This window comes from Lates calcarifer, linkage group LG11, assembly GCF_001640805.2.
Source record: "Lates calcarifer isolate ASB-BC8 linkage group LG11, TLL_Latcal_v3, whole genome shotgun sequence".
Taxonomy (NCBI): Eukaryota; Metazoa; Chordata; class Actinopteri; family Centropomidae; genus Lates; species Lates calcarifer.
In genome coordinates this window covers 5,044,432-5,070,130 of record NC_066843.1, presented here as the reverse complement: position 1 = coordinate 5,070,130, position 25,699 = coordinate 5,044,432, and the positions used below count along the sequence as shown (strand labels likewise).

General features: G+C 42.0%; 1 protein-coding gene across 1 annotated transcript; it reads left to right on the top strand.

Annotated features, from left to right (window-relative positions):
- The first annotated feature begins 5,064 nt into the window (after positions 1 to 5,064).
- Positions 5,065 to 24,496, top strand: ppp1r1b (protein phosphatase 1, regulatory (inhibitor) subunit 1B). The gene is given in 6 exon segments (XM_018660603.2): positions 5,065 to 5,501; positions 5,503 to 5,538; positions 18,016 to 18,099; positions 18,950 to 19,025; positions 20,312 to 20,440; positions 22,073 to 24,496. Coding segments are annotated over 6 exon segments (636 nt in total). The 5' UTR covers positions 5,065 to 5,423; the 3' UTR covers positions 22,306 to 24,496.
- Positions 24,497 to 25,699: the final 1,203 nt, after the last annotated feature.

The window sequence follows — 25,699 nt, the reverse complement described above, 5'->3', positions numbered from 1 at the left end:
TGTTCCTGTGAGTCTCTCCCGGATTTTTCAGGGATGGTCGTGCGCTGTGTTGTCCTAACACATTCCAGATGGATATTGGTTCCTTGGTGTCTGATGTTGCAATGATAACAGTCCAGCTGAGGAGCTAATCCCCTTTCTGTTTGTTTTTCTGTTGTGTTTTCATGTACAGTGCGCAGTGCACCATTTTGGAGAAATGTCTTTCTCGTGTGTAATGAAACAGCAGGATTACAGGATTTTATTCAAATAACTCTTGTTTGCAAAGTTCTTCACAATTTCAAATTATTTATTAAAAATACATGCAGAAAAGAAGAGTTGTTTAAATACATGCATCACAAGAATATGTTAAATAAAAAGGCAAAGAACAAATCAAAGCAAACAAATGGATCAATAAAATGCCTCTGAGAAAACTTCTGTAGCTGCGTGACCTCTGACCTCTGGCTGGAAGTGAAGAGAGCAAAAAAAACAATAAAACATCAGGATGATTTACATGCCAGCCCATCCTAACTTGTAATTACACCAACAAGACAGCAGATGGTGCATTCATGTCCTTCATCACCAACACAATGCAAGGTACAGTAACTATGGGTTACACCGAACCTTCCCAGGTGTACCTGACTATGGCCGTTCATATGAGCAGTACATACCTATTGTGTGATGGTATGTTATATAACCAGATGGAGGGGGGATGAGTGAGGAGTCAAGTGAGGTGTTGCCTGGGAGGCAGTGCCTCTTCGTGCCCCTCAACAGAATTACCAGGACACCTGCTATGACAGCACAAAGCCTCTCTGTGATCCTGATTAATGGAATATTTCACCTTTTACAGTGATGTTTGTCCCTGAAATCCCCTGTGAAGGTATCAGCTTATTACAGCCAGAGCGCCGGCCAGATAGGGAGAATTAGTTAGCGTGAAGAGAGGGATTTGTGAGTGAATTCTAATAACGATATTTGTTAGATTAGATGTTTCCCATTGCCTTTTCCTATAGCCATATTTTATTCAGAGTACACACTCTTGGTCTTTATAGTATATCAGGTATCATCGGTAGGGCGTCTGAGAGGCCTGACATAACAGGGAGGTTTTTGTCAGCTCTTGCTCCGTCACATGGTACAAGATGCCCAGTTTTGGAGTAGATAGAATTACACACTTTTTCCCAATTTGTCTTTAGAGCTGGGTTGGAGTGTGTCCAGTGTGTGTGTGTGTGTGTGTGCTGTATAGTGCACACGTCACACATTTTGTACACCATGTCCTCGCTTGCTGCTTCTGAGTTATTATCAAGCTTGGTGTTCTCAGGCTGTGAGTGTGATCTATCTTCAGGAAGTTTTTCCTTTGGTTCTGCCAACGCAGTGATTTAATGACGTGCCTGAAACAAAATGTATAAACACGGAGGAGCGCAATAAAAATAGAAGAGGCAGACACGTGTGGGCCTACATATAGATGTGGTTTAACCAGCGTCTGTAAATACACAGAGCAGCATCATGAGCAGAGCAAGTGACATCTCAGGCTTAATTAGAGGTACAAACAAACACAGACACCCCCCAGGGGTGTTCAAACCCACAAACACATTGTAGGGAGGCTATTACATAACAATGTACAAATAACAGATCAAATATTAACCAATGAATTAAAGTGGCACAGCATCAGGACATTGGAAACATCATGCTGAGGTACACACAGAACCATGTTTTTTAAGTGATTTTCTTTTCTTATCTCTTTATGCACAAATAAGTTCATATTCTGAAAACCAGCCATTTGGTTTCCAATTAGAGCAATTTGTTGTACTTGTCAGTGTGTCAGGAGTGTGGAGTAATTTTGTTAATATGACAGACTGGGATTTTACTGTGCCTGGCTGCTCTGACACCTCTGTGTTTGCAGACTGGAAAGCTTACCTGACAATTTGTCTCTCCAGTAATCCATACAGGTAGAGGAGGAGCCTGCTCCTGTTTGTGGTTAAACATTTTCATCGTTACAGTGTTGTTTGTCAAAAGTGTTTACCTTCTCTACATTTCAGAAAGCCAAACAGCCTCGCATTTTAATCCAACCCTAACCCTAACTGCTCTCGTGGAGCTGTAGATGATGAGCAAAAGGGGCAGAACAACCCCCAGGAGTAAATATTGTTGGATTTCCTAAAGAACAGAGTGTGTCGTCTGAATTTTAAACAATCTGATTTACTGGAGCCCTAAATCAGATTTTTCTGGTGCTCTAATCCAGCCAGTATGTTTTATACAGCATGCTGATCTTTCTGTTTTCAGTCAGTTTTTAGTAAAATACAATTTTACGACGGTTAAAGTCACTTGCTATGTTAGTATTAAAAAATCTTTTACCATATATTAGTTTATACACAGCAAACTTGGTTTAACTGAGCTCATTTCCTGTTTGTAAACCACAGTGCAATGCAACCTGCAGGTTAACTTTATCCCTCAGGTTTATTGAGGGATAAAGAGCAACCTCTATGGACATATTATAAAACAGATTTTATGTTTTCTTTATATTTACGTGCCATTCCTTTTCCTGCTAAATCTGCAAACCAAGCCTGAAAGACGCATTTTATTTTGCCAGGGAATTGTGATTATTTTTGGAGATTAAATGCCTCTTCTTACATTGGCGTCTCAGATCACAGCTGATCATCCTGTTTATGTTTACTGTGCCAGCCTTGCACTTGCTTGTTCAGCCTGTGTTTGACTATTTTCATGTTCTTTCCAGTTTTATCTTGGCTTGTCCTCCCAGATTTGCTCATTGGGGTTGCAGACCAAACTCTCTCGATTTAGTTATATAAACAAAGTTAAACAGAATAGAGTAGAAACTTTATTGTCCAAACTTCGAAATTTAAACAGACAGTACACACAAGCTATATGCTGGTCAGCATATGCGGATAAAATAGCTAAACATATTCGGGAAAGGAATTCTGTATGAAAATGGCAGATGGCACAACAGATTTCCTTACTGAAAAACTTAACACCTGCTGAAAAGTCTGTTCAACTTCCCACATTTCAGCTGTAGTGATGTACAAGTGTACTCCGGGACAATGTGACATTACTGTTAGGTGTGGTTACAGGTACAACAGAGCACACACATCTGACCACACCCACAGGTATTTTGGGGACATTCGGGAAACATGGTGGCCCAGACTTTCAATATTTACAGTTGTGTCCAGCCAAATGTCATTGAATTAGTTTAAATTTGTTGCCAGTGTTGCCAGGATGGGTGGCTATTCTGATTGATATTCAACCCTTGTTTTGTTGTTATTAATGACCACAATGCTGATCTGACACCAGCTAATCAGCTCTTTCCTATGATGCTAATATCTCACTTCTCTAAATGCCCTCTAACCAAACATGTGTTCAACACATTTGTACAGAGATCTGTTTGAGCCCCGATTCTGTAGTTTATTTATTTATTTGTTTGAGTACAAAGGCACTGGGGGGTGCTTGTGTTTATTATTTTTTGCTTAGACATGGAGGCCCCACAGAGTCTTGAGGCCTACATAAAAAAGGCTTATCCTCGCTCATCGATTGGCCAGCCTTTTAAACAAACAAACAAACAAAAATCCTCACTTTAATCATCACCTTATCAATTAACAAAAGTTATGAAGTCACTGCTTTCATTTAACAATAGAGTTCTGATTGTTGTGAGCCAGCCTCTTAAACAGAGCCTATTACACATTCCTCATGAAATATTGCACAATTCCTGCCCCGACACATTGCAAGTTACACAACCAGCCTGGAATAAAATCAAATGGCAGCAAGTGACTGAAAAAGCTTTAATTTCTTCAGAAACATTCAGCAAACTGCTTTAGTCTGCATTTCGTCTTGTGTGTCAAGCTTGTCATACACCTAAACCATGACCTTCCACACTTCATGCATATGAAGAGATGCAATAATGAGTTGCCACCTGCAGGTGTGTGGAGATGGTGCTTTGCTTTGGTGGCTTTGTGGCAAAGTCAAACACCCGGACAAACCTTTAAAAAATCAACCCCCATCCCCTACCCCCCCACTTGTCCACCCCCACATGGAAACAGTGAATAAATAACATGCTGGCATGTTCAGCTCGCTCTGACTGGAGGGATAAACACTCAGTTGACTGTTTAATGTGTTTCTGGACTCCGTAGACAGCAGAGTGCCATATACATTTTGACCTTCCTCTCTGTTCTGCCCCCTTAAGCCCCTCCAACCACCTATACTCTTCTTCCTCCTCCTCCTCCTCTTCCTTCACCATCAGTACAGATATCTCCTTCATTCCAGCCCATGCCAAAGCTAAACTCTGCCCTGAGGCCAAATCCACTGCTCTCCACTGTCCAAATCCCTCTGCCATGTGAGTGAAATAACAGCAAGGCCCCGAAAATAGCACTGGAACTGCCCTTCTCTCCATTCCCTTTACATCGCCATCAACAATCTGCCTCCCCCTACACCTACCATGCTCTGTCCCTATTTTCCATTTAAAGATCTTGATGTCCTGTTTCCTCTGACTCCTCTGTCATGTTGCTCGGTTTCAACATAATTTGTGCTTTATTGTAACCCCCTTCCCCCCCATCAAGTATGTCATTAGAGTTAGTCCAGCTGTTTACTGGTCAAAAAACATTTTAATGGGATTTGTTATTGATGAATCTCTGCAGGATGGAAAACAAATGGACAGCCCGATCATTTCACTGCAACTGTGATGGGACTTTCATTGGAAATCATAGCATCACGCATGTAACACCATCGAGCCTAATAAATCTAGTGATGTCAGTAGCATGAGCTTAGCTGCTGGATGCCCATGTACATTCCTCCCTGCATACTCCACACATCTCTCTTCTTGTTTATCCCTCCTTGCACTCCCTGCTCCCTCGCTCTGCTCAGCATAAATCTCTCATTCACAAATAGAGGCCAAAAGAGGCTCAGCCGATGTGATGAGATTATTATTTTTTTTTCTGATTACAAATCAACCTCAGCTTAGATAGGCAGAAAAACACCCCCCCCCCCCCCCCCCCCCACCCACTTGCAACATCCTCTTTCCTCTCCTCCCCTATTTGCCCAGGCCCCTCCCCTCTCCCCTCATATCTCCACCTTCTTTCAGCTCTCCGTCCCTCCCCTCCATCACCTCCCCACCCACTTCTCTCCCTCACAGCCAGATCTAAGGACGTGCCTCATTCAACTCCTGCTGCACAGGTTGTGAGGGAGGGAAGAAAGAGTGAGAGAGAGGGAGAGCATTAGCAGCTGTTAGAGAAGGACAGAGGGCAGGTGGTGGAAACCAGAGTCTGTTGACTTTGATGTTTTTCTAAGAGAGGAAGCAGGAGTCAGGGGTGTGAAGGAGTGAGGCAGGAGAGAGAAGGCAAGTTTTCAGGAGTGGGACTACCCAGCAGTGGGAGGTTCTTCCAAGGGAGGTTATAGTGATCTTCGGCAGCGACCCCTCCTCTCTACTGGGAGTCAGACCCCCGGGATCCAGAGTCATGGAGCCCTCCGTGTCGACCGAGGTCGAGGGGGAGCCCAAGGAGAGGAAGAAGATCCACTTTGCCGTGCCGGCCTCCTGCACCCACCAACCTGGACCCCCGACAAGTGGAGATGGTGAGCATACAGTGGACAGATTACTGTTTGACCCATGAGGAGGAATCAGTTTTGTGTCCCTGAGTATTTAGTTTTAGCGTTTAGCTCTGACTTATTTTTGTGTAAAAGTGTTTAAATCTGAGTTTCTTATTGACCAGGTTACACCCTGACTGTCATTAGTCATTCAAGGAAAGAGACTGCATTGTTGTATTAAGTGCTGTACCACTTTAGAGCACGTTGTTTCTGCATCATCTCTTCTCTCTGCTTTGTTTCATTTTTGACATGTTTCTTATGCAGGGCTGGATTTGCTGGCTCTGTCTGCCACACGGTTGAGAAATTCTGATGACATTTCCCTTTCTCTGTTTCCTCATGAGATTAGTGCCTTGCTGTCTCATCTTGGCCTGTTTAATAATGTGACATTGACACGAAAGTCGCTATCTTGTCTTCGGAGCCCAATCACTCTCTTGTAATTTCAGCAGCAGCAACAAGCCCTTGACATTTCGTTTGTCACGTAACTGCCACTGTTAATAATTACTTTTCTTTTTTGTCTTTGGCTCCTTGTCACTCTCTCTGCACGTGAGCGACATCTGTCATCTGAGCTTTTGTTAGTACGATCCTTCAATCCCGCTTTTTGACGCAGAAGTGTCTGATAACTGACTCAGCGTTGACTGCATCATGCGCTCATTTTTGAGGGGACAACTCTGATCTTTCTTTTTGGCTCTAATGAGAGAGGCTCTTATTTTAGAGCAGGGAAAAGTGGGCCAAAGTAGGAACCGTTTGGTGCCGAGGTAGATCGAGGCCAATGGCTCATCCCTCCAGAGAGCTGGGGGAAAGATGGAGCAGGAAAAGCAAGAGAGAGATGTGCCATATGAAGGAATGCAGAGTGAGAAAGATACACAACATGAACTCTGGGTTCACCTGTCTGAGGTCAGCTCCCTCAGTGACTGTCCCTGTTTCACAGCTCGCTTAAAAGAGGCTTTTAATGAACTAGAGTGGCCTGCAATAATGCTCCATCTTACCCATAACTGATCATCATCTCAAATTTTTGCTAAGAAAATGTGTTCTCCATGGTACCAAAGAAAGTGTGATAATTGCACATTATCCTCAGCAAATCCTCTTGAATCATGTGTGATGTTGTTTCCTCATTCTATCAGCTTTTAAGTAAATTCTTTTGTAAGTTTCATCATATCATGTTTTCTTTTGAGTAACTAATACGGCGGTATAGACGAAATGACTTGCTAAAATTGAGATGTTTTGCAATGTGTCGCAAAACTTCCACTCACATTTACACTCAAACGCTTGGTCTCCTCCTCCCCCCTCTTATATTCTCTATCTCTCATGTCCTGTGAGCATGCTCTGATCTCTATCATGTCTTCCAAGAAACTACAGGATATCAATGTACCATATGTGATCTGCTCCCTCAATTTAAAAAAATCTCTCACTTCCTTCTGGTTTGGGGAGGACCTTATTGCTCAATCACCTTATGGTCAAACAGTGATCAGCTATATTTAGGCTTGTTGGCTGGCTTTCCTCCAATAGGCAGGCCTTGGCCTTTAACTTCAGAAAGGTTGCATGTGCTATAAGCTTCTGCGTGTATTGGCTTGATGCTACTGTTTGGTGCCCCAGTTTATTCAAACATCCATGTCATGATGTAGATGTTTCAAGAGCAAAAAATATATAAAGCCTCTGGCTCAGTGTTGATGATACTCAGTTGTGAGAAATTGGTTTTGTGTTTGTGAGTATGTGCGCAAGTGGATGAATGCTGATTGTCACAACAAAGCAACAAATGCACTGAAGGGGAGTATGAGACACTGAATGGGCGTTCAGGAGCGGATCTGTTTATGTGTGTTTAAAAGCAGATAGCATCTACCAGGGGCGGATGGGAGTCTCTAGGGACGTGTGGGTGGGCAGGGGTAATGGTTAACGACACTCATTTCATTCCCTTCCCCTCCCACAGCAATTACTGTCGCCCAGAAGTCCATCTTTGCTAATGAGTTGCTAATGACTATACCATTCTTCGGAACTTGTTACACAACCGGTAACTCCTTACTGTTGTTTCCAATGGCATTTAAACCCCAAAACCACTATCGACTGAACTGCCAGAGCCTTGTTACTATGGAGACGAGCTGCACAACTATGTCGCCCAAAGCTCCCCCACAGTTGGCATCTAAAAGGTCAACTTTAATGGACAACTCTGTCTGACTGGATAGGTTGTTTAGCATTGGTTGCTGTTGCATGTTTGTAGATATGTATGTGTGAATGCTCTTTGGTTTTAATGTGAGAGACGCTTCCATACCTCCCACTCAGTGAAATGTTGCACTCCTGTTGGAGAAAACAGCAACTATTTGTACATCCTTCAAAGGTGTTAGAAATTCTTGCAGGACACTTGTTACCTGTTTCTCAATGTTTACTCTGAAGGAATATATTCTACTTTATATGTCTGCAATGTCTGCAATAAAAATACCCAAATAACAACAAATAATCCTTTTGGTTTTTAACCCTGGAGATTGTCAGTTTTCAGATATTAGTTTTTTTTCTTTTTCAGTACATTGAAGATGAATAGTTTTTTGTGGTGCTCAATTCAACAATTTCGAAGGGCAACCTCTTTTACAATAAACAATAATCAGAACCCAAAATGTTGTTTCCCAGCTGGAACCAACCTTCGAACCATGACAACATCAGTGGGTGTGTCATGTTCTACCTGGTTGGAAACAGGGGATGGATCACCATTCGCTGAGGACACATCCTTGATTGCAATAGACCAGCTCAAAACTGGTGGAAATGTGGTCTGATTCACTAGATAGGTTGCCAGAATCCTGAGCGGAAAATATTTTCTGTGCATTATTCGAGAATCTCACTTTCAGATTTGTGAGCCTCACTGCTAGATTATATCATTGCGTAAGCCTTTTCTCTCAGATTAAAGGTATTCTCAAAAGAGACCTAAAGTGCCCATACTGGAATTTTTTTGGATTCCAAAAACTTGTTTGTCATCATTGCTTTTTCTTTCCTGGCTTTCCATGGCGATCCTTGGCATCTTTGATGCATCTTTGATGTCTGTAGCTATGTTCTGTCGTCCGAGTAGCTTATCGAAATCCTCCTAGAATTAACGACTTTTTAAGATTATCATTCTTTCGATAATCTTCATGTTGAGAAGGTCAGGAGCAAAGTTATCATTGTCTGTGGCAACACAGAGAAAGCACATGGCTGTGTTTACCATCCCTACCCCCACCCCACACACACACACACACACACACACACACACACACACACACACCAATCCTGTGTCCTTTGCTAGTGATGTAGGGTAATGTGCATAATGGACAGAGATTAGGGTCATGCTGCAGACGTTGCATTTCTGATTCCCTCCAAGTCTGCCTCCCTGTGGATTCAACAAGCAGACATCTCTCTATGTTTCTCCTCTCTCGACCTGATCTGGTCAGCTCATGTCGAAGCTTTGAAGAGACAGGAAACTCAGAAAATCAAAGAGAATATCAATGGATGATAAAGGGCATCAGTCCAATACTTTCCAATGCGAAACACTTCCACTATTGAATCTATGTTAAACAGCATTATGGAAGGCATGATTTAGGATTCCCCTGCCCTGCCCACTATCCCCACCCTAAACCCACCACCACCACCACAACCCCTCCACCCACCAGCCTTCCCTGTCGTCATCCTCCCCATTCCAGTCTCTGGGTTAAACGTCAAACAGCGACCTTTGATGCAGCTCGTGTTTGTGGGTAAACATTAGCAGTCTGGGGGACTGTCAACATGCACTCCCAGAAAGAACATCTTGTTGGATGGCACAAAGCATGCTGGGACTGGGCAAGAGGGTGCAATGATCTTTCCCTGCATGTGGACAGTCAGGAATGTCACTGTAGTGGTTCTGACTCAGTCTGCCCAATGACGCGGTCTGTCAGATTTCTGAAAATGATTTTTAATGTTCCTTTCAAAGTTGCTTGCCCAAAGCAGTTTGTTGATGTTTGTAGTGGCAAAAACTAATTGGGAAAGAAATTTCTTTAAAAAGATGAATTGCCCTCGCTGGAAACCACAGATTGTAATTACAGTTTGGACACTGTCAATGGGCCTCTGTCTTCTGTAGGTTGCGTATGTGTTTGTTCCTCCCCATTTTTCACAGTCCAGGCGTTTTGATTAGTTAATGACTCTGGAGCAACATGTTCGTGGCCTCTATCTGTCTGCAACAGTTTAGCACAAAGTTTCCTTTCATGCCCATTTTTTCCACTTTTATTTTAGCAATGCAGCTTCTGTGCACTTCCCATTTAATCATTTGTGTTTCATTCTGAAAACTATATTCTCTTAATGATGACATTAACTGAACAATCTATCATCGTCTCTTGGCTCATGTGCGCATGGATGTGTGTACTGTGCAAACAGCTAAAAAAAACATAAATATTGTACACGGGTAGAGTGATTTGTCGCCTGATGACAGTGTACACAGTGAGTTGAAAACGCACCATAGGCAATAATGCCTGCTGCACCTCAGGTGTGCCCATGCGCACTACAGAACTTGATGGAGGCCTGCGATGCCCCAACATGCCCCCCCCCCCTTTTGTCAGTTGGTGTCATTATCCCACTCAGTCACTCACTTATCGCTTCAGGGATCATCGTTAATCAAACCGAGTCAGGCTCAAGTCAGGGCATGAGGAAAAACATCCCCCTAATGTCCATTCATTCATTTCTATCTGCACATCCATGTTTTTTTTTTCTGTCTGTGATTGTGCAGAGAAATCACAGAGCGTCTGAAGCACGTCATCTTTTAACCCTGGTCATAGCAACAACAGCAGCAGCCATATCTGTGATGAGAGGAGAGGCAGAGGATTAGAAGGGCAGCAGTGGCACAGCAGGGAGAGAAATTGGGGTGGAGGGGTTGGGGTAAGGGCTGGACAGGATCTGGCACTGACTTTTTAGGCATCAGTGTCTTTATTGCAGTTGTGTCAAAATTTGGACACTGAGCCGCACCCCTCATCTGCTGTCCTCCCTCCTGATTTCACTTTCAGGGTCAGGAGGTGAAGCCGGGAGTGCCCCTCTCTTGCTGAAGATGGTCACGCTGATGTAGGCATATTGAGAGGAGCACTGAGGCGTGACTCAAAACAAATGGGATTGGTCTCGATCCCTGTTTCATCAACACAGAAAAGACATGGCATTATGTTATTGCTGCTGTGCCTGTTGTAATCTCTGGTTTTCGGTCACAGTGGTTGAGACTTTTATTTCATGTTTATCTGCTCGCAACTTAATGAGCTTGGCCAAGGGCACACTGGGTCATCTTCAATATGTTCAGGAGGGAATGGCTCAAAGCTGAAACAAGGTTATGCAGAAATTTCTCAGTAACAGTTGTTTTCTCTGCCTGAGACTTTTTTATTTTTAAATTATACAATCTGGTGATAAATTAAGTAGTTTTTAGACATTTTTCAACCTCATGCTTATAAATCTAGTTATTATCTTAAGTGATGGTGAAATTCTGCTCTTAGGTGAGTTTATACATACCATTTGCATCCAAGCAATGAGCTGTAAGCTGCATAGCAACCATCAACAGTAACCTTTTTCTTTATTTATCACCTCTTGGTACATATGACATAGCAAATGAGTAACTATAGCTACTCTGTACTTTGTTTGTACCTTGTTGACCTCTGGAGCTGGTCTTTGTTGGCTGCACAATGTGACACCACTGAATTCAAGTGCATGAGCAAGAAAAAACAGAATTATCACAGTGTTTGCAGGCTGTTAGCCGTGCCATCGTCTCTGTGAAAGCTTTGATTGGCACCTCCCCTGTTGTTACTTTGCCCTATGTGTTGCTCCAGCGTGCGCCGTGGCCTGGCAGGTGGCTTCCTGTCACTCATCATCTATTGGCACATTATCTCCGTTGTGTTGTGATGGTAAACCTTTCCTCCAACAGTCTGCTGGAACAACGGGCCAAACAGCTACCAGCAGCTAATTACATAAATGCTGGGGGGTACTCTGAGACAGAGGAGAAGGAGAGAAGGGGGTGGGGTGGGTGGGTTGTCTGAGTATGATATCATTCTGCCAGTGGGTGCAGCATAATTACATTTCCTATTTGGGGTCATTGGAGAGCCCCTCCAGATGCTATCTCCAACCATCTGTTTATTCAGTTAGCCAGTAGTGGGGCCGAAGGTCACCACAAAAGTGTTATGTGAATGTTGAGAGGCAACATGCAGCAGCATACCAGACTTATGGGAATTAAGCAATGCTGTTCATTTAAATAGGAATGTTTAACGCGTATTCAACAGACCTCGGACCTCATTGAGCTGCAGTCAGGGTTGTAATTTGTGGAGCCACGTCCTTGACCCTCTTTGAAACAGCTGGGAACTGGACTTACTCAGTGAAGCCTTGTTGAAGCTGCCTGGCAGCACAGTCTGTGAGTGATGACTGAGTGTAGCCCAAATGTGTCTGACAGAGAGATTCGTCAAATGATAGATCTGATTACTGGCCTTTGGTTGTTTATTTGTCATGCTTATGGAAACATTTTGTCGGACAGCTTTGTCAGGATGGGGCACGTTGACCTGGTATTTAGGTTTAATCCTGACAGCAGCGCACAGTGTGTCCACTAGAAACTCAAACTCCTAAAATTCCTTTATAAATATGCTCACAAACAAAACAGCAAACGGAGATGATGATGTCAGTTGAAACTGCTGATATTTTGCATCTTGTAGCTCAAAAACAGTCTGCTGTGTTATTTTGTAGCCTCCCAATAAGATAATCTAATTACATACACAGCAATGCACAGTAACCAGATTGCATTATTAGCAAAAGTGCATTAACAGCTTAGAGTTTAAATGTGTTTGGAATGGTTAAACGTGCAGTGTATCCCACAGACGATACAATGCAATGTTGTTCCACTATTTATAACTGAACTTAAAAAACATAAGCAACCTGGGAAGTGTTTTTTTTTTTAACTTGTCTACTCTAGAAATACATTAACAGAAAAGAACACTCAGCTCATTCAAAGAGGGATCATTTTTCACCTTATTGTATTATCGAACTTGTTGCTTGATTGCACTTAGAGCACCACATGGGGTTCTGCCACTTCATTTTAAAAGGCTCACTGGGGTGTTGGCGGTGGGGGTGAGGGGGCATGGCTCAGATAAAAAGGGCAACATCACGACTTTGTTTAATTGAGTCGCTATTCAGTTCACTCTATTCAGAGTTCAAGCTGACTAAAGATCACGACAGCAGGGATGAAACTGCAGCAGAGCACCTCTCAAGCCAGTGATGGACAGAGGGGTGAATGGCCGCATGAGGAGAGAGAGGGAAATTTGTATTCAGTGGATGCACCTGGGGTTGTAAGCAGGAGGTGTTTAGAGACTTGTTCCTTACAGAAAGAGAGAGAGGACAAAAAAACGAACAGAAATTCTTGGTGAGGAGTCAAATTGAGTAAAAGAAAGACAAAAAAATGAGGGATCAGAAAACAATCAATTAAAAGTGGGAAGGGCATCAGATATAATTCACACAGAATCCCCTGACCAATAAAAATAAAGATGAAAAACCAAAAGACAAGCAATTGTATCACAATGATATAGTTTTTTTATGCCAATCATATGTCCTCCAGTTTCACATTCAGCTTTTTGTCTTTTTGTGCGTGTTAACAGTTTTGGGTTGCGGTTATTGTTGGCTGGTTTGCAGTCCTGCTCTGTAGTTATGTGTACTCCCACTGGTGTACTGTATGTTGTCTGCACATATCTACACATGTGATTATTTCTATGATGTAGTGGTATGTGCTGGTGGGCAGATGCTATACCGGCTAATCAATCTTGTGCAAATCCATATCTGCTGGGTTAAAGCTGGGCCATGAGAGAGCGAGCGAGCTTCATATGGACCTAAGTGATGCTCTCACCTCGATCAGAGAGAGTTGACACATGCTGCTTGATAGGATGGCCTGATGTAATAGAGTGCTATTGGACACAAGGGATGGTAGCTGACAGGAAGGGAGATCTGTGATGCGTTTCTCTCTTTGTGGTGAGGCCGGCTCCATGCAGCTGACTCCCCTAGAGATGCTCGACTTTTAGCGCTGGTGCAGGGCAGAGTATTAGAACCTTTCTGTCTCATCCCACAGAGCCCCCAGAGACTCCTCCGATCTAGTTTATGCTGTCCTACTGCTGCTGCTTTTTATAGGCCTGGCCACGACAGCACCAGCTTAGAGGAAGGCCTCCAGGGAGCAGACCCATATCAGCCGATCTGCACCCAGGCTGCTACGCAAGGCTGATGCTGAGCCAACACACATACCTGTGCACACACACACACACACACATGTGTAAAGTCAACATTTACCAATGACTCATGTACCCCACACAGCACAGAGGGAGGTACTGGAGTCTCATATTGGAGTCATTCTTGGTCACTTGACCTCTTTGCCTCCAATTAAATTTGACAGAGTTATAAAAACACAAATATTTGCCTGGTTTTTGTTTCTATGCCAAATCTTGAAACACACTTTGAAATAGATTTACAGGAAAATAAGGAATAAGGAATATAAAAGCATAGTTATTAATGAAATTGGCTGTTACAGATGTTTTTTTAATGAACTGAGTTTGTAGCCTGCAATGCTATCCTTCAGTGAATCTAGAGGTTTCTCCATCTCTTTCTACCTCTGTCTCACATTGTGGAGTCAGCATATTATTCAAATTCACTCATGAGCTTCATACAAACTGATGTATCTCCCATCTATGCTATGATCCGATGAGCCAACATTTTTATTGAGACCAAAGCTCTGTGTGAAAACTAATGAGGTGCTGCTGCCTCTCAGGGAAGCCTGCAGGCATACACCTGTGGAGCTGCCGAAAGACCGCCTCAGCAGCCCCCCCCCCCCCCCCCCCCACAGTGCAAGTCCACAGCAGCTTGACTGATCTTGGTACAAAAATAATGGCTGCCAGTGGAGGAGAATGTTTGGGAGATTGGGAACAGAGGGGGTTAGAGAAGTAGAGGAGGGAGGGGTTTAGGGATAAAGCATAGCAGGAGTAATCTCACGCTGTGGCCCAGTGTTGGCGTAAATGAGGAAGTCACATACGATATTATGTAACTTGGGCAGAGTGGGATGGTTTTAAAGCTGGAAAATTACTAGAGTCACTATGTGTTTATGTCATCTGGCACTGCCAATGTCATCCACCACCATCACTCTCTGTTTATAAATGTACATAAAAGAGAGAAACAGATACCTGTGTTTGCTTTGCTTTACAACTACAGTTGTGTTTATTGAGTCTATGATTTTAATATTTTCATGTCACTTGGAGTACTTTACAACCTGTTTTACAGCTTATCTGAGAAATGGATTGCTGTCCTTTTCCTTGTGTAGGAGGTCAGGTCTTGGCATTTCACAAGATGACATTGGGATGACAATCACCCTACTGTATACACACACACATTCACACACACCGCATATGAGCACACATCCAGGCAAATAGATCATCACATGATCCTTCATGGGGACCTCAATTATGCCACCCAGTCATTTTACCTTCCATTCGTCTCACTGTCTCTATTTTTATCTTTATCTCAGTAAACGAGCCTCAACTCTGCACCTCTGAATCTTTCCCAGCTTTCGTTGCACAACTGGCTTTGTTTCAATGACACCTCATTAAAGGGGAAAAAATGGCTTTGACTGCTTTAGGTGGGGTGGGGGTGGGGGGGTCATGGACTGTATAATAATTGGAATTTTTTGCTTCTGTTTTGTAATTTTTAGGAAAAATAATAGATAAATGTACAACGCCTGGGACATTATACATAATACTTTAGAAAGTTTGCACTTGATGCATAGCTGGTAAATGTTTTTCTCAAGATATTCACTACAAGGAGCAGGCCCTGTTGATTTATCCAGGGAAGTATTTTCCATGAAAAAGAGCAATGACCCAAACCCTATTGTTAGTTCAACCAGAACAACATAAGCCTAAAAATATCTCAAAAAGCAGAAGAAAAACTGAGAAGAGGTGTGGCAGCTGTTTTGTACTTTTTTGAAATTTATAGTAAAGCAAAATGTAAAATGGGGAAGTGACATTTTGTAACTTAAAAAATACTGACACACTTACAGGTTTGCATGACTAGAATGCAGAGGAACAATCCAGTGGTTTTCCCCCAGTAAAATCGCTTTAATGCCACATGGACTCTGCCATAGGTTTGGTCATGGCAACATCTGGTGTCTGCTAACTCTCGTGGGTCTCTGTGTGAGCTACCTCAGGCTGCCCTGCAAGGCTGGGAGCAGGTGTCAGGCAGGCAGAGGCAGCAGGGTTCACAGCAGCATGGAGCCCCAGGCCTCCACACCTTGCCAGGGGAGAGTGACAGGAGAGACAGAGGGGGGTCAGAAGAAGCCCCGTGGATTGTTCCCTGCCAATAAAGGGAAAGAGAGAGAGATCAATTGAGGAGAGGAAAGGACAGACATGTCAGCAAACAAGAGGATTAAATTATGATTTCACTTATGACGCACTCTGGTGATGGAGAAGAGAGGCGAAGAGGAGTGGATGAGGGTAATGTCACTGTCAAGGAATGAAGGATGGATATGGAAGTAAACAGGATAGAGGAAGCAGAGGATCAAGTGAGATGGAAATGAGAGGTGAACGAGAGAGAGACAGATAGTATGGGAGATCAGCAGAGACAGGAAAGCTGGAAGTTGCGTGACGAGATTAAAATGTGTGTCGGGTGTCATAAATAAGGGTGAAATCCACGCTCGTGTTGCCGTGTTTGACAGCGGCAGCTTTCCACAACGCTTCCCGGCAAGCCTCTGCTTTGGCAACACGCGCCTCACTCTGATGACGCAGACCTTGCTTAACAAGATGGAGAGGAACCGAACACAAACAGAGCTCTCTGTATGGAGCAGTTTTGCACAAAATAGAGCCAGGCTACTTAACTTGCTTCCTATGATGTTATGTGGTGCTGTAAACAGCAGAGCCAAGGTTCATGTCAAGGTTGGCTTGCTCCACAGAGGACACTCTCAATACCTTGTTTGTCTGACCTGCCAAGTCCACTTAGCTGCACAGTGTTTATTCTCTGTACTCTTTTTTATCCAACATTTTCCCAAAAGGCAATTTTACAGATGTCAGATATTAATCCTTTAGAATTGTTGGAAAGTGAGTTAGAGCAATGAGCTCTGCATATAAATCTCTCTTTATGAAGCAAAGGCCCCACACATTCTGCTCAGGGCATTTCAGTATTAAAGTGATACTCCACCCCACAAAATAATCTTTTGAGTATCAAAGGCTCACTTCCTGTTTGCTTGAAAGGTGGCTTGTAAAAAGGTTGCAGTTTACTCTGGTGAACTGGTGTTGGCTGCAGTGGACTCCAACTGAGACCAGTTTTCACTATGAAAAAACACTGTAAAACTCCTGCTGCAAACCTGTACAAGGTGGCAACTAATGATTATTTTAATCACCAGTTAATCTGAAGACATCATGTATCATTTAGTCCAAAAAATGTCAAGAATAAAAATCATAAAATGCACATCAGAGTTTCCAAAGCAAGTTCCAAAGATCCTAAACTTAAAGATTCATTTCTGGGTACTGAGAATGATCCAAATTGCAGTTAAATAAACAACCTCTGCACCAGTCGTCAAACTCTTTCAAGAAAACTTTTTACGGTCTCTTTAGGGATACTGCTTGATCAAAAGATACATTTTGGGGGTAATGTTTCTTTAAATTGACCCCACTGAAGATCAGCTCCTGTATATTTTGCTCTGCAGCACATTCCCTTCAGCAGGGCACGATACTGCTAGCTGGATGTATGGGCACAGCTGGGCATTTGTTCTTATAAGGACAGAGAGTTCACTGTGTATGGTGACTTGTGCTGAGGTAAAGCGCAGACCTGCAGTCTGCTGCCTAGCCCTGGTTTTGCTCTCAGGCCATCAGCGACCTGGCTTCAGTCTCCAGGGAACAGTGTGCAGGACTGGACAGTGGAGGGGAGTGTCTGGGCCGAACGCCGGGGCTCATTTCATCTAAAATCCTATTTCCATGGTCCCTCTGTTTGTAAGGGTGTGCATGACCGGTATGTGGTACATTCAAGTAATCAAATGCACTTAAGATGTTGTGTGTCATGTGAGGAGGTCATTCATTTCAAATAAATCCGGTATCAAAAGATTTAACACTTATTAAATGCTGGTTAATTTCAAACTTGTGCAACAAACATCTATTTGTTTTCTGTTCTACACCTCATTACTTCCACTGTGTGCTGTATCTGTCTATGAAATCAGAAAGTTACATAATGAGCCTTGCTGTGCTCTACTGACTGTGGCATTCGCTCTGACCTGATCAGTATTGAGCGTTGAAACTTGCTTTTGGCTGTTGACCCATCAACCAACTGGGCAGCAGCACTAATGAAGTCAGTGAGCACCCAGCATGCCCTTCACCAGCATGAACTGTCAACATTTTCCATTTTAATTGATATGGCTTTGTGCTGAGCATTATTAATAATACAGTGTTGGTTGGTGTAATTATTCATTTATTTATGGCTGCCCTTTACGTTTGTTTGTGTGTTCGTTTATAGATCCGGCGCAGGAGGCCCACACCTGCCACGCTGTTCAGAGTAGCCGACCAATCATCTCCTGAGGATGATCAGTCCACCCATCAGGTAAAGGTGAAGTCAAAACGTTTTTTTAATTCTAAGTGTCTGTGTATCTTCATCTGCCCTCCTCAGAAAAATTCATCCTGTATTCATTCATCCACCAAGTCCCATTTTGGTGTTGTGATATGTTGAATTCTGTGATTTTGCATCATCTACTGTCTGTGACTCGAAGATTTGAACTTTTTTGATGATGTCAACCATTGTTCAAGCTGAGTAACTGTTAATTTAAACTTTTAAAGGCACCAAATTTTCGCTACATAGCAACATTTGCATTAACAGCTGTTTACTTACCAATCTAGAGGCAACTTTGCGAGTTCAGCATCAAACATCAGTCCTTTACTCACCAAAGAGCTGTCTCCAATAGTAGAGAGCAACACCACCATTTTGCTTCTAGTTCTATCACTTCTTTTGCCCTACTGAAATTAGAATGCTAACCAGCTAGTGTAATATGTAGTGTACTGTAGCGTCCAGTGTGCCCTCAGCCCAACATGAGAGGATGAAGAAGTAGCACTGCCCAGACAGCGTATTCTAACCTCATGTCTGAGGTAAAAAAAAAATAAACAGCTATTAATGCTGATGTTAGCTATGTAGCGATAGCATAAACTTACATATAGCGCTTTTAAAACTGAGTCAAAGACAAGTATGTACCAGTATGTATATTGCTGTGATGTGGTGTTTCTCGGACACCTTAGAAAAATTTCCCTTAAGGGACACAATAAAAGTTAATCCTAATCATAATCATGCATGAGTTTGTATACATCAATCATCATTTATGGATCTTATAATAAACTATGTTGTACATGGGGTGGTATCTTAAAGACAGATTTAATTTATTTTTCTCTCTTTCTGCTTGCAGTGGGTCGTAGGAGAGAACGGAGTGCTCAAACCAAAACGTGTAAATCCAAACGTGTATCAGCCTCCATCACTCAAAGGTCGGTACAAGCAGTATTGATACTACAGGTGGTAGATGTGCGTGTTGTGATTCATCCTCGTGTTTAAATCCTTTTTGTTTTTACCGTGCTTCGCTGCAGTCAATCTTCTCCTTGCTTTTCCATGCTTCATAATAGCAGACAAAGAAAAAAAAAGCATGTGACAGATGGGTAGATATGCACTGAAAGCCTGTGTTTCTTTTTTTATTGTGTGCATGCGCATGTATGATATGCATACACGTATCTCTGGTCTTATTGTACACTCAACAGCAGGTTCTGTATATTTGTGTGTGACAGAGAGAGAAAGGGAGAAAGAGAGAGATTATAGTGTGACAGCTGTGAGACACTGAGTGTGAGTCTAGGAAAGTCTGGATCATCCAGGATTACAGTCAGTTGTGTATACAGCTGTGGCACACACACACACACACACACACACACGAACACACATATGACAGAAAAACATCCATGAACACAAACATGCATTTTCTTTTGTGTCTTAATGCATGTGGCTTCTTGCTTGTTGCATGTGCTTGTTAAATAATCAAAAATCTACGTTTCTGAGCTTGTCTTTAGAGCTTCATTTACTGGGGATTTCTGGGCTTGTGTTGCATGTTGAGTGATGATATAATGAGACAGGAAGCCTCGTTCCTGCATCAGAAATCTGTCCTTCATCAGTTCAGACTCAGAGAGCGAAAGAGAGAGTTACCTCTGAATAATTTCTAATTACATAACCCACCTTAAGCCAGGGAAAAGTGACCTGCCTCAGTGCCGCACATCTCAGGGTGTGAAAGAGGGAGAGAGGCCAAGGTGACCCAGAGGAAGTGAGAGGGGGAGTAGAGGTAATCTCACAAAAGAGAGGAGAGTGTATAAGAAGAGAGAGAGGAAGAGAGAGAGAACAGTGTGAGTCAGCATTGCCGGGCGAGAGCACTGAGGAAGGCGGGGAGTCGAGGAAAGACGAGGGTACAAGCAAACAGATGGAAGAACAGGGTGAGAGAAAGGATAGAAAAAAACAGTGAAGGCTCTACTGTAAAAAAAATCAGTGTGGGATACCGTTTTGCAGTTGCCTGCCTGTCTGTCTGTCAGTGCATGTGTTTAATTGGCATCCTGCCTGCCTGGCATGTATTCAAAAAACCCCCGTGAGGCTTGATAAAAACTGACAGTGTTGAAGCGTGGTAAAACCAAAACAACATATCCCTCTATCCTTGTGTCTGTGTCCATGTGTTTGTGTGGACGTCTCCCTGTGTGTGCGTGTGTGTGCGCGTGTGCGTGCTGTGTTTACCTGTGTGTAGCTGTGCAGAAGATGGCTGAAGCACATATGCAGAACCTAGGTGTCTACCCTCCTTTGGAAGACCCTTGTGAAGGGGAGGAGGATGAGGACAACTGGGAGGGAGAGGACACATCTCCCACCAAAGCTGCTGGTGAGATGGAGGCTCTCTGTCGACTGGCTGGGACCACTACACTACACACAGAGGCACCAAGGATAACACTGTTGTCAATACTCTTTTAAGGAAAAATACAGCCTGCAGCACTTGAATACTGTTTAAAACACAAGGAAGCCCATTTTCCACATTATGTGAAAAATCCAAAAAGTCATTATAATGAGAAAATGATAATAATAAACAATTAGGAAATAATGACATTGTATCTTGTCATCACTTTAGAGATACTAAGTCATCATTTCTCATTATAGTGACACACAGGATCTTTTTTTGGAGCCGGACAAACACATGTCCTCCATAAAATCAGAACGGTCGAGTTTGCCCTTTTCCTTTATACCTATCCTGATTGCGTCTGCATACATTTCCCATAGTCCTGTTGCCTTTGAACAGTGTGAAAAATAATTTCTACAGACTTGAAAATTTGTACAAGATAAATGATCTATCACAACAAAACTTGAGCCTTAATTTGTTTAGTCAAAGTTTATGTCTTATTGTTATTTCACTGTGCCCAATTTGAGTGTTTTCCCTTTAGGTAGGCACATTATGTTACACTCTGCTTCGTGGTTATCACCTGGCTGTCTCTCATGATATGTTAGAGCTTAACAAATTTTATTGTCTCAAAAATGTTCGATTCTATAAACAGCAGCAGGTTTCAAAGTTGGTAAAGTAAAGAAGGCACAGGCAGAAGTAAATGAACAAGAGATGAAATATCACTCTTAGAAACTGTTAGAAGCCTTTTTGTTGCCAGCAGAGCAGAGCTGCTGTTCTCAGAGGAGGAGACCTGTGTAGTTTTCAGGGTAACTGCTCCTCTGAGCACTGACCAGCAGCACAGGTGAAGCTCTGTGTGATGAGAGACAAACCCAGAGTCGTATTATGTTGTGCCTCAGCCCAAATCTGTCAGGGGGTGCACTGAAACCCCCTGAGTTAACTCTTCTTCTGTTATGTTTTGGTGCAGAATATAAAGCCGTTTGACAGTGTTTGGGGAATTAATTATGTCTGTGCAAATATCTGTGCGAATTTGATTGCCAGAAGAACAACATTAAATTAATAGTTTACAAAGAGTTGAAGTGAACTTTTTTGCATGTACAGTCCCTTATTATGTTTTATTTTGTTTTATGCTGCAAAATTATAGGTTTTTAATCTCCATTATATCACATGAGAACAGTGGCATTTCATTCAGAATTATTGCTCTGTTGGCCCAGATGACAGGCTCTCTCAACAAATCCCTTTGTGGAAGCCTGCTGAAACACAAAGTACCGCAGCAGGATGCTGAGAGATCCTGACTGGGTCCTTTGATTGCAGTTCATCTGCTTCTTTCAGTTGAGGGACACAGTTCAAGATCAGGCCACGCTATCAAAAACAAAAATGATCTAATCACATAACTGTTAACTATATCCGGTGAAAACCTGGATCGATTATTTGTTTCAGTTCTGCTGTCAATGCAAGTGTCCTTTTCACCAGAATTAACTCTATAAGTATCTTAATCAAAACCAAACACACTCCATATAACACTAATGATCTGCTGATATCAATGTTTACAATTACCAAAAGCAAAACAAATTATCATGATTGTATTGCTGTCTCTTTTGACATCAGTCTTTGTCTCCTCAGATCACCATGAGACAGCGACCACTGAGCAGTCAGACAGGTTTTCCAGCGTGAGAGAGACGGCCAAGCAGATCCAAGCAGCACAAGAGGAAGAGGAGGAGGAGGAGGAGGAAGAGGAGGTGGGGGACAAAATCGGGGAAACAACAGAGGAGAATAGTCGGGGAGTAACTGAGAGAGAGAGAGAGTGGGGCAAACGTTTGGAGGGAAGGTGTTGTTGTCAAATGGTTAAAATCTGAAGAACTCAGAAAAATGAAGGAGTGGGTGTTTTGTGGATGTTTTGAAAATGTGGAGTGAGGATGAGAGATGGGCCGACTGAATGATAGATACAAACACATGAGCGAGTAAAGATTTCTGTACTTCACCTCTAAAGGGTCAGGTGGATTAAAGAGAGGACAGAGAGGGAGTTTATATCTTAGAGGTGAGCCTGTATGAGCAGGTGAGGAATGATCCACTGACAGAGCAGACTACAGACGCCACTTTCACCCAATGTCCCTTTGTTTATGATGAGAGTAGAGGGGCCAAGGTCAATGTGACCAAATATCCTGCTAAGATCAGTCCTCCCTCTACCTTGATGCTTCTGCACAGAGCTCAATGTTCCTTTTAACAGGGTAATAATTACCACAATAAATACACATAGAAACTTTATTGGGCGCAACTTTAACAAAGACCTTCTCTTATATGACCCTCTCAAAAGTACTTGAAGGTCTTTAAATGTGTTTGGTATATGTGCCACTTTATTTTGAAACCACAGCCTAAATCATCTTTATGATTTGCAGCATATTCATTGTTTAGCCCTCTGATTAAGAGTGCATATACTGCCATCTTGTGGTAGAAGGTAGGAACGACAGCTTTAAAGTGATACTCCAGCCAAAATCTACTGAAATCCACTGCTACTAAAGTTATAATCCTTAATGTTTTCATAGAATCAAGCCCTGCTTTTGATTTTATTCTAGTCATTTAATATATTCACATTCAGGAATTACCTTAGTGGCAGAGTCTGCCATTTCCATTAAGGATTTACAGGAAATGATACAGGATGTAATCCAGCTATATTGTTTTTTATTTTATCTCATTGATGCTCATAGTTTATTTTTCATGCTCTTAACATAGTATCAGAGTTGTATTACGTTACCACATATGTCGTCAAATAAACCAGGACTGACGGGCCTGAACAGTGGTTGTTGGAGGTTTTATTCAAGAGAAAACAGCAGCTGTGGTCAACTTGAATTAATGTCAGTTACAACTGACTACAGTAAAAGTATAAAAACACCCACAGGAACTTCTCAAGCTTTCTATTCTGTCAATCCATAATAAAAAGATAGATACTAAAAATATCTGGGGTGGAGTATCACTTTACATATGACTTAATAATAAACACCAAAATGTTTGTCTATAATTGTGGTAAATTTCATGAGCAAGTGAGTGTATGTGTCTTGTTATTTCATACCATACTTTTCATTTTTGAGCATACTTAAAATGAATATTTAAAGGGCAAAGCTACCTCTAATTTGTTTGAAATACAGTACCCTACCATGTCCTTCATTCCTCACACACATTTGAACTTGATTCATTGTGAACTGACACCCTGTTAAGAATAAAAAAAAATGTAATTTGAAATCTTTTCCATTGGTGTTGACTCGTTTGGGATTTCTCAGTGCTCACAGATTCCCTTTTGTATGTGAACACTTTTCTATTGTCATCTTTTTAATCGCTCGCTCATGATTTGTAAGTCATGGATCTGTTGTAAGAGCTATTTTTCTAATCTAATCGGGGGTGTATGAGTAGCTCAGCTCTGTTCTGTTTCTACTGCCTGTTTCCAAATACGTCTGCACGTAGCATGCAGCACATAGAGCCTAAAACCAGGCACTGTACAGTATGACTGACACTTGAGGAAAATAGTCTCTGCACAAATTTTCTCTACTCTTTTTACCGCAGATATTCACTTGGTCTCTCTCTTTTATTGGAGTCAGCAACAATTTTAAATGTTTCTACTCAGCATCTGTCTAACTTAATTTCCAATTTAACTAAAGAAACAGGCTCTGATTATAAGAAGGTTTCCAGTTGTGCCACGGGATGAATATAACTTGCTGTTTGTATCATCTGGGCGGCTGTTTGTACATAAAAACTGTGTGAAACTTTTTTAACCTCTGACCTGCCCAAGTTGTTGGATTGACTGGGTGAGCAGGTTGTGTGTGCTGAGGCTGTGCATCTGATGCTATCCTCCCTCCTCCGCTCTCTGTTCACCTCCCTTCTTCACCCAGGGTCAGAAGAAAACAACCATGGAAAGACATGTATGAACTCTTAATGCTTATTTCTGTCTTTATTTTTCTTTTTTTTCCATTCTCTTGTTTCTCAATGTGATGTGGTTGTTTTAAAGTGAGCAATAATATGATATCAAAATAAACAGTTTTTCCTTTTCTCCTTTAACCTGATCTGTACTAACTGTGTGTGTGTGTGTGTGTGTGTGTGTGGTGTGAAATACCAAACACTCCTCCACAAAACACAAACACTAAAGCACGCACTGACTTGGAGTATTGCAATGTAGTTAATAGCCCACAGAAGGGGGTAAACTATTAAAGTTAATTTTCTGATTAATTATACAAAACAGGGTCTGTTCAAAAATGTCATCACATTCAGTTTACCATAAAAGATGTAAAACCACTCTTCATTTGGTCTTTTTGTTGTTGCTTCATCTGGTCACTGATAAGGATACAGCGTTTTTCTTTAATGTCGGTGATAAAATACAAAGAAATATCATATTTTTGATAGACTGTCTTGCTAAAAACTTGTTTTAAGGCTTTTAAATGTCATATTCTGTTTTCTAACGAAACTGAAAGTACGTTACAGTTGATTATCTTGCTTTGTTGACAGCTCTTTGACGTCTTGATCTGAGAGATCGATACATCAGCACTTCGGCTTTAGAATAACGATAGAGTTTCGAGTCTTTTGTTTCGAAATGAATATTTTTATTTACGAAAAACAGCGCAGTACACAAGTGTCAACTTTTAAAGCTTTATTTTGAACGTCTTCAGCTGATGAGGTTACTGCCCCCTGTGGTCACAGTGAGTAACTACAGCTCTGTCAGTTGTAAAAGTTTATAGTTTTACATAAATATTAAAACTGACTAGGGTCTCCGAATGACCCAGAATCAACAGGAAGACCACCCGTTAACGGGTAATACTTCCGATAATACGTTCAAAATAAATATCATTATATGTTTGATGTAGTTACGCATTGTGGCCACCAGGGGGAATTGTATATCCACGATTATCATAGACTGTTCTATTAAATGTCAGTGGTAGAAACAATAGCGTATTACAATGCATCCATGATCAGAGACGTTATGAGAGACTAAATCGGCCAAGAAAACACTTTTATTCGTATGAGCATAAATCTAAATGGAGATACCGAAGCAGATTTTACAAAGTTTACAAGTATAATCACTTCTGAGAGAAAAAGGACATGTAATGGTTTACTTGTTACCGCACGACGCACACTTTACAACTTCATTTTCATTAAACAAAAACACTGTACAGCTACATTACATAGTATACTCGACCCATGAAAACAAATCATCAGAAACGCACAAAAGAAATTAAAAGATAAATTTGATTAATTCATTTTAATTGT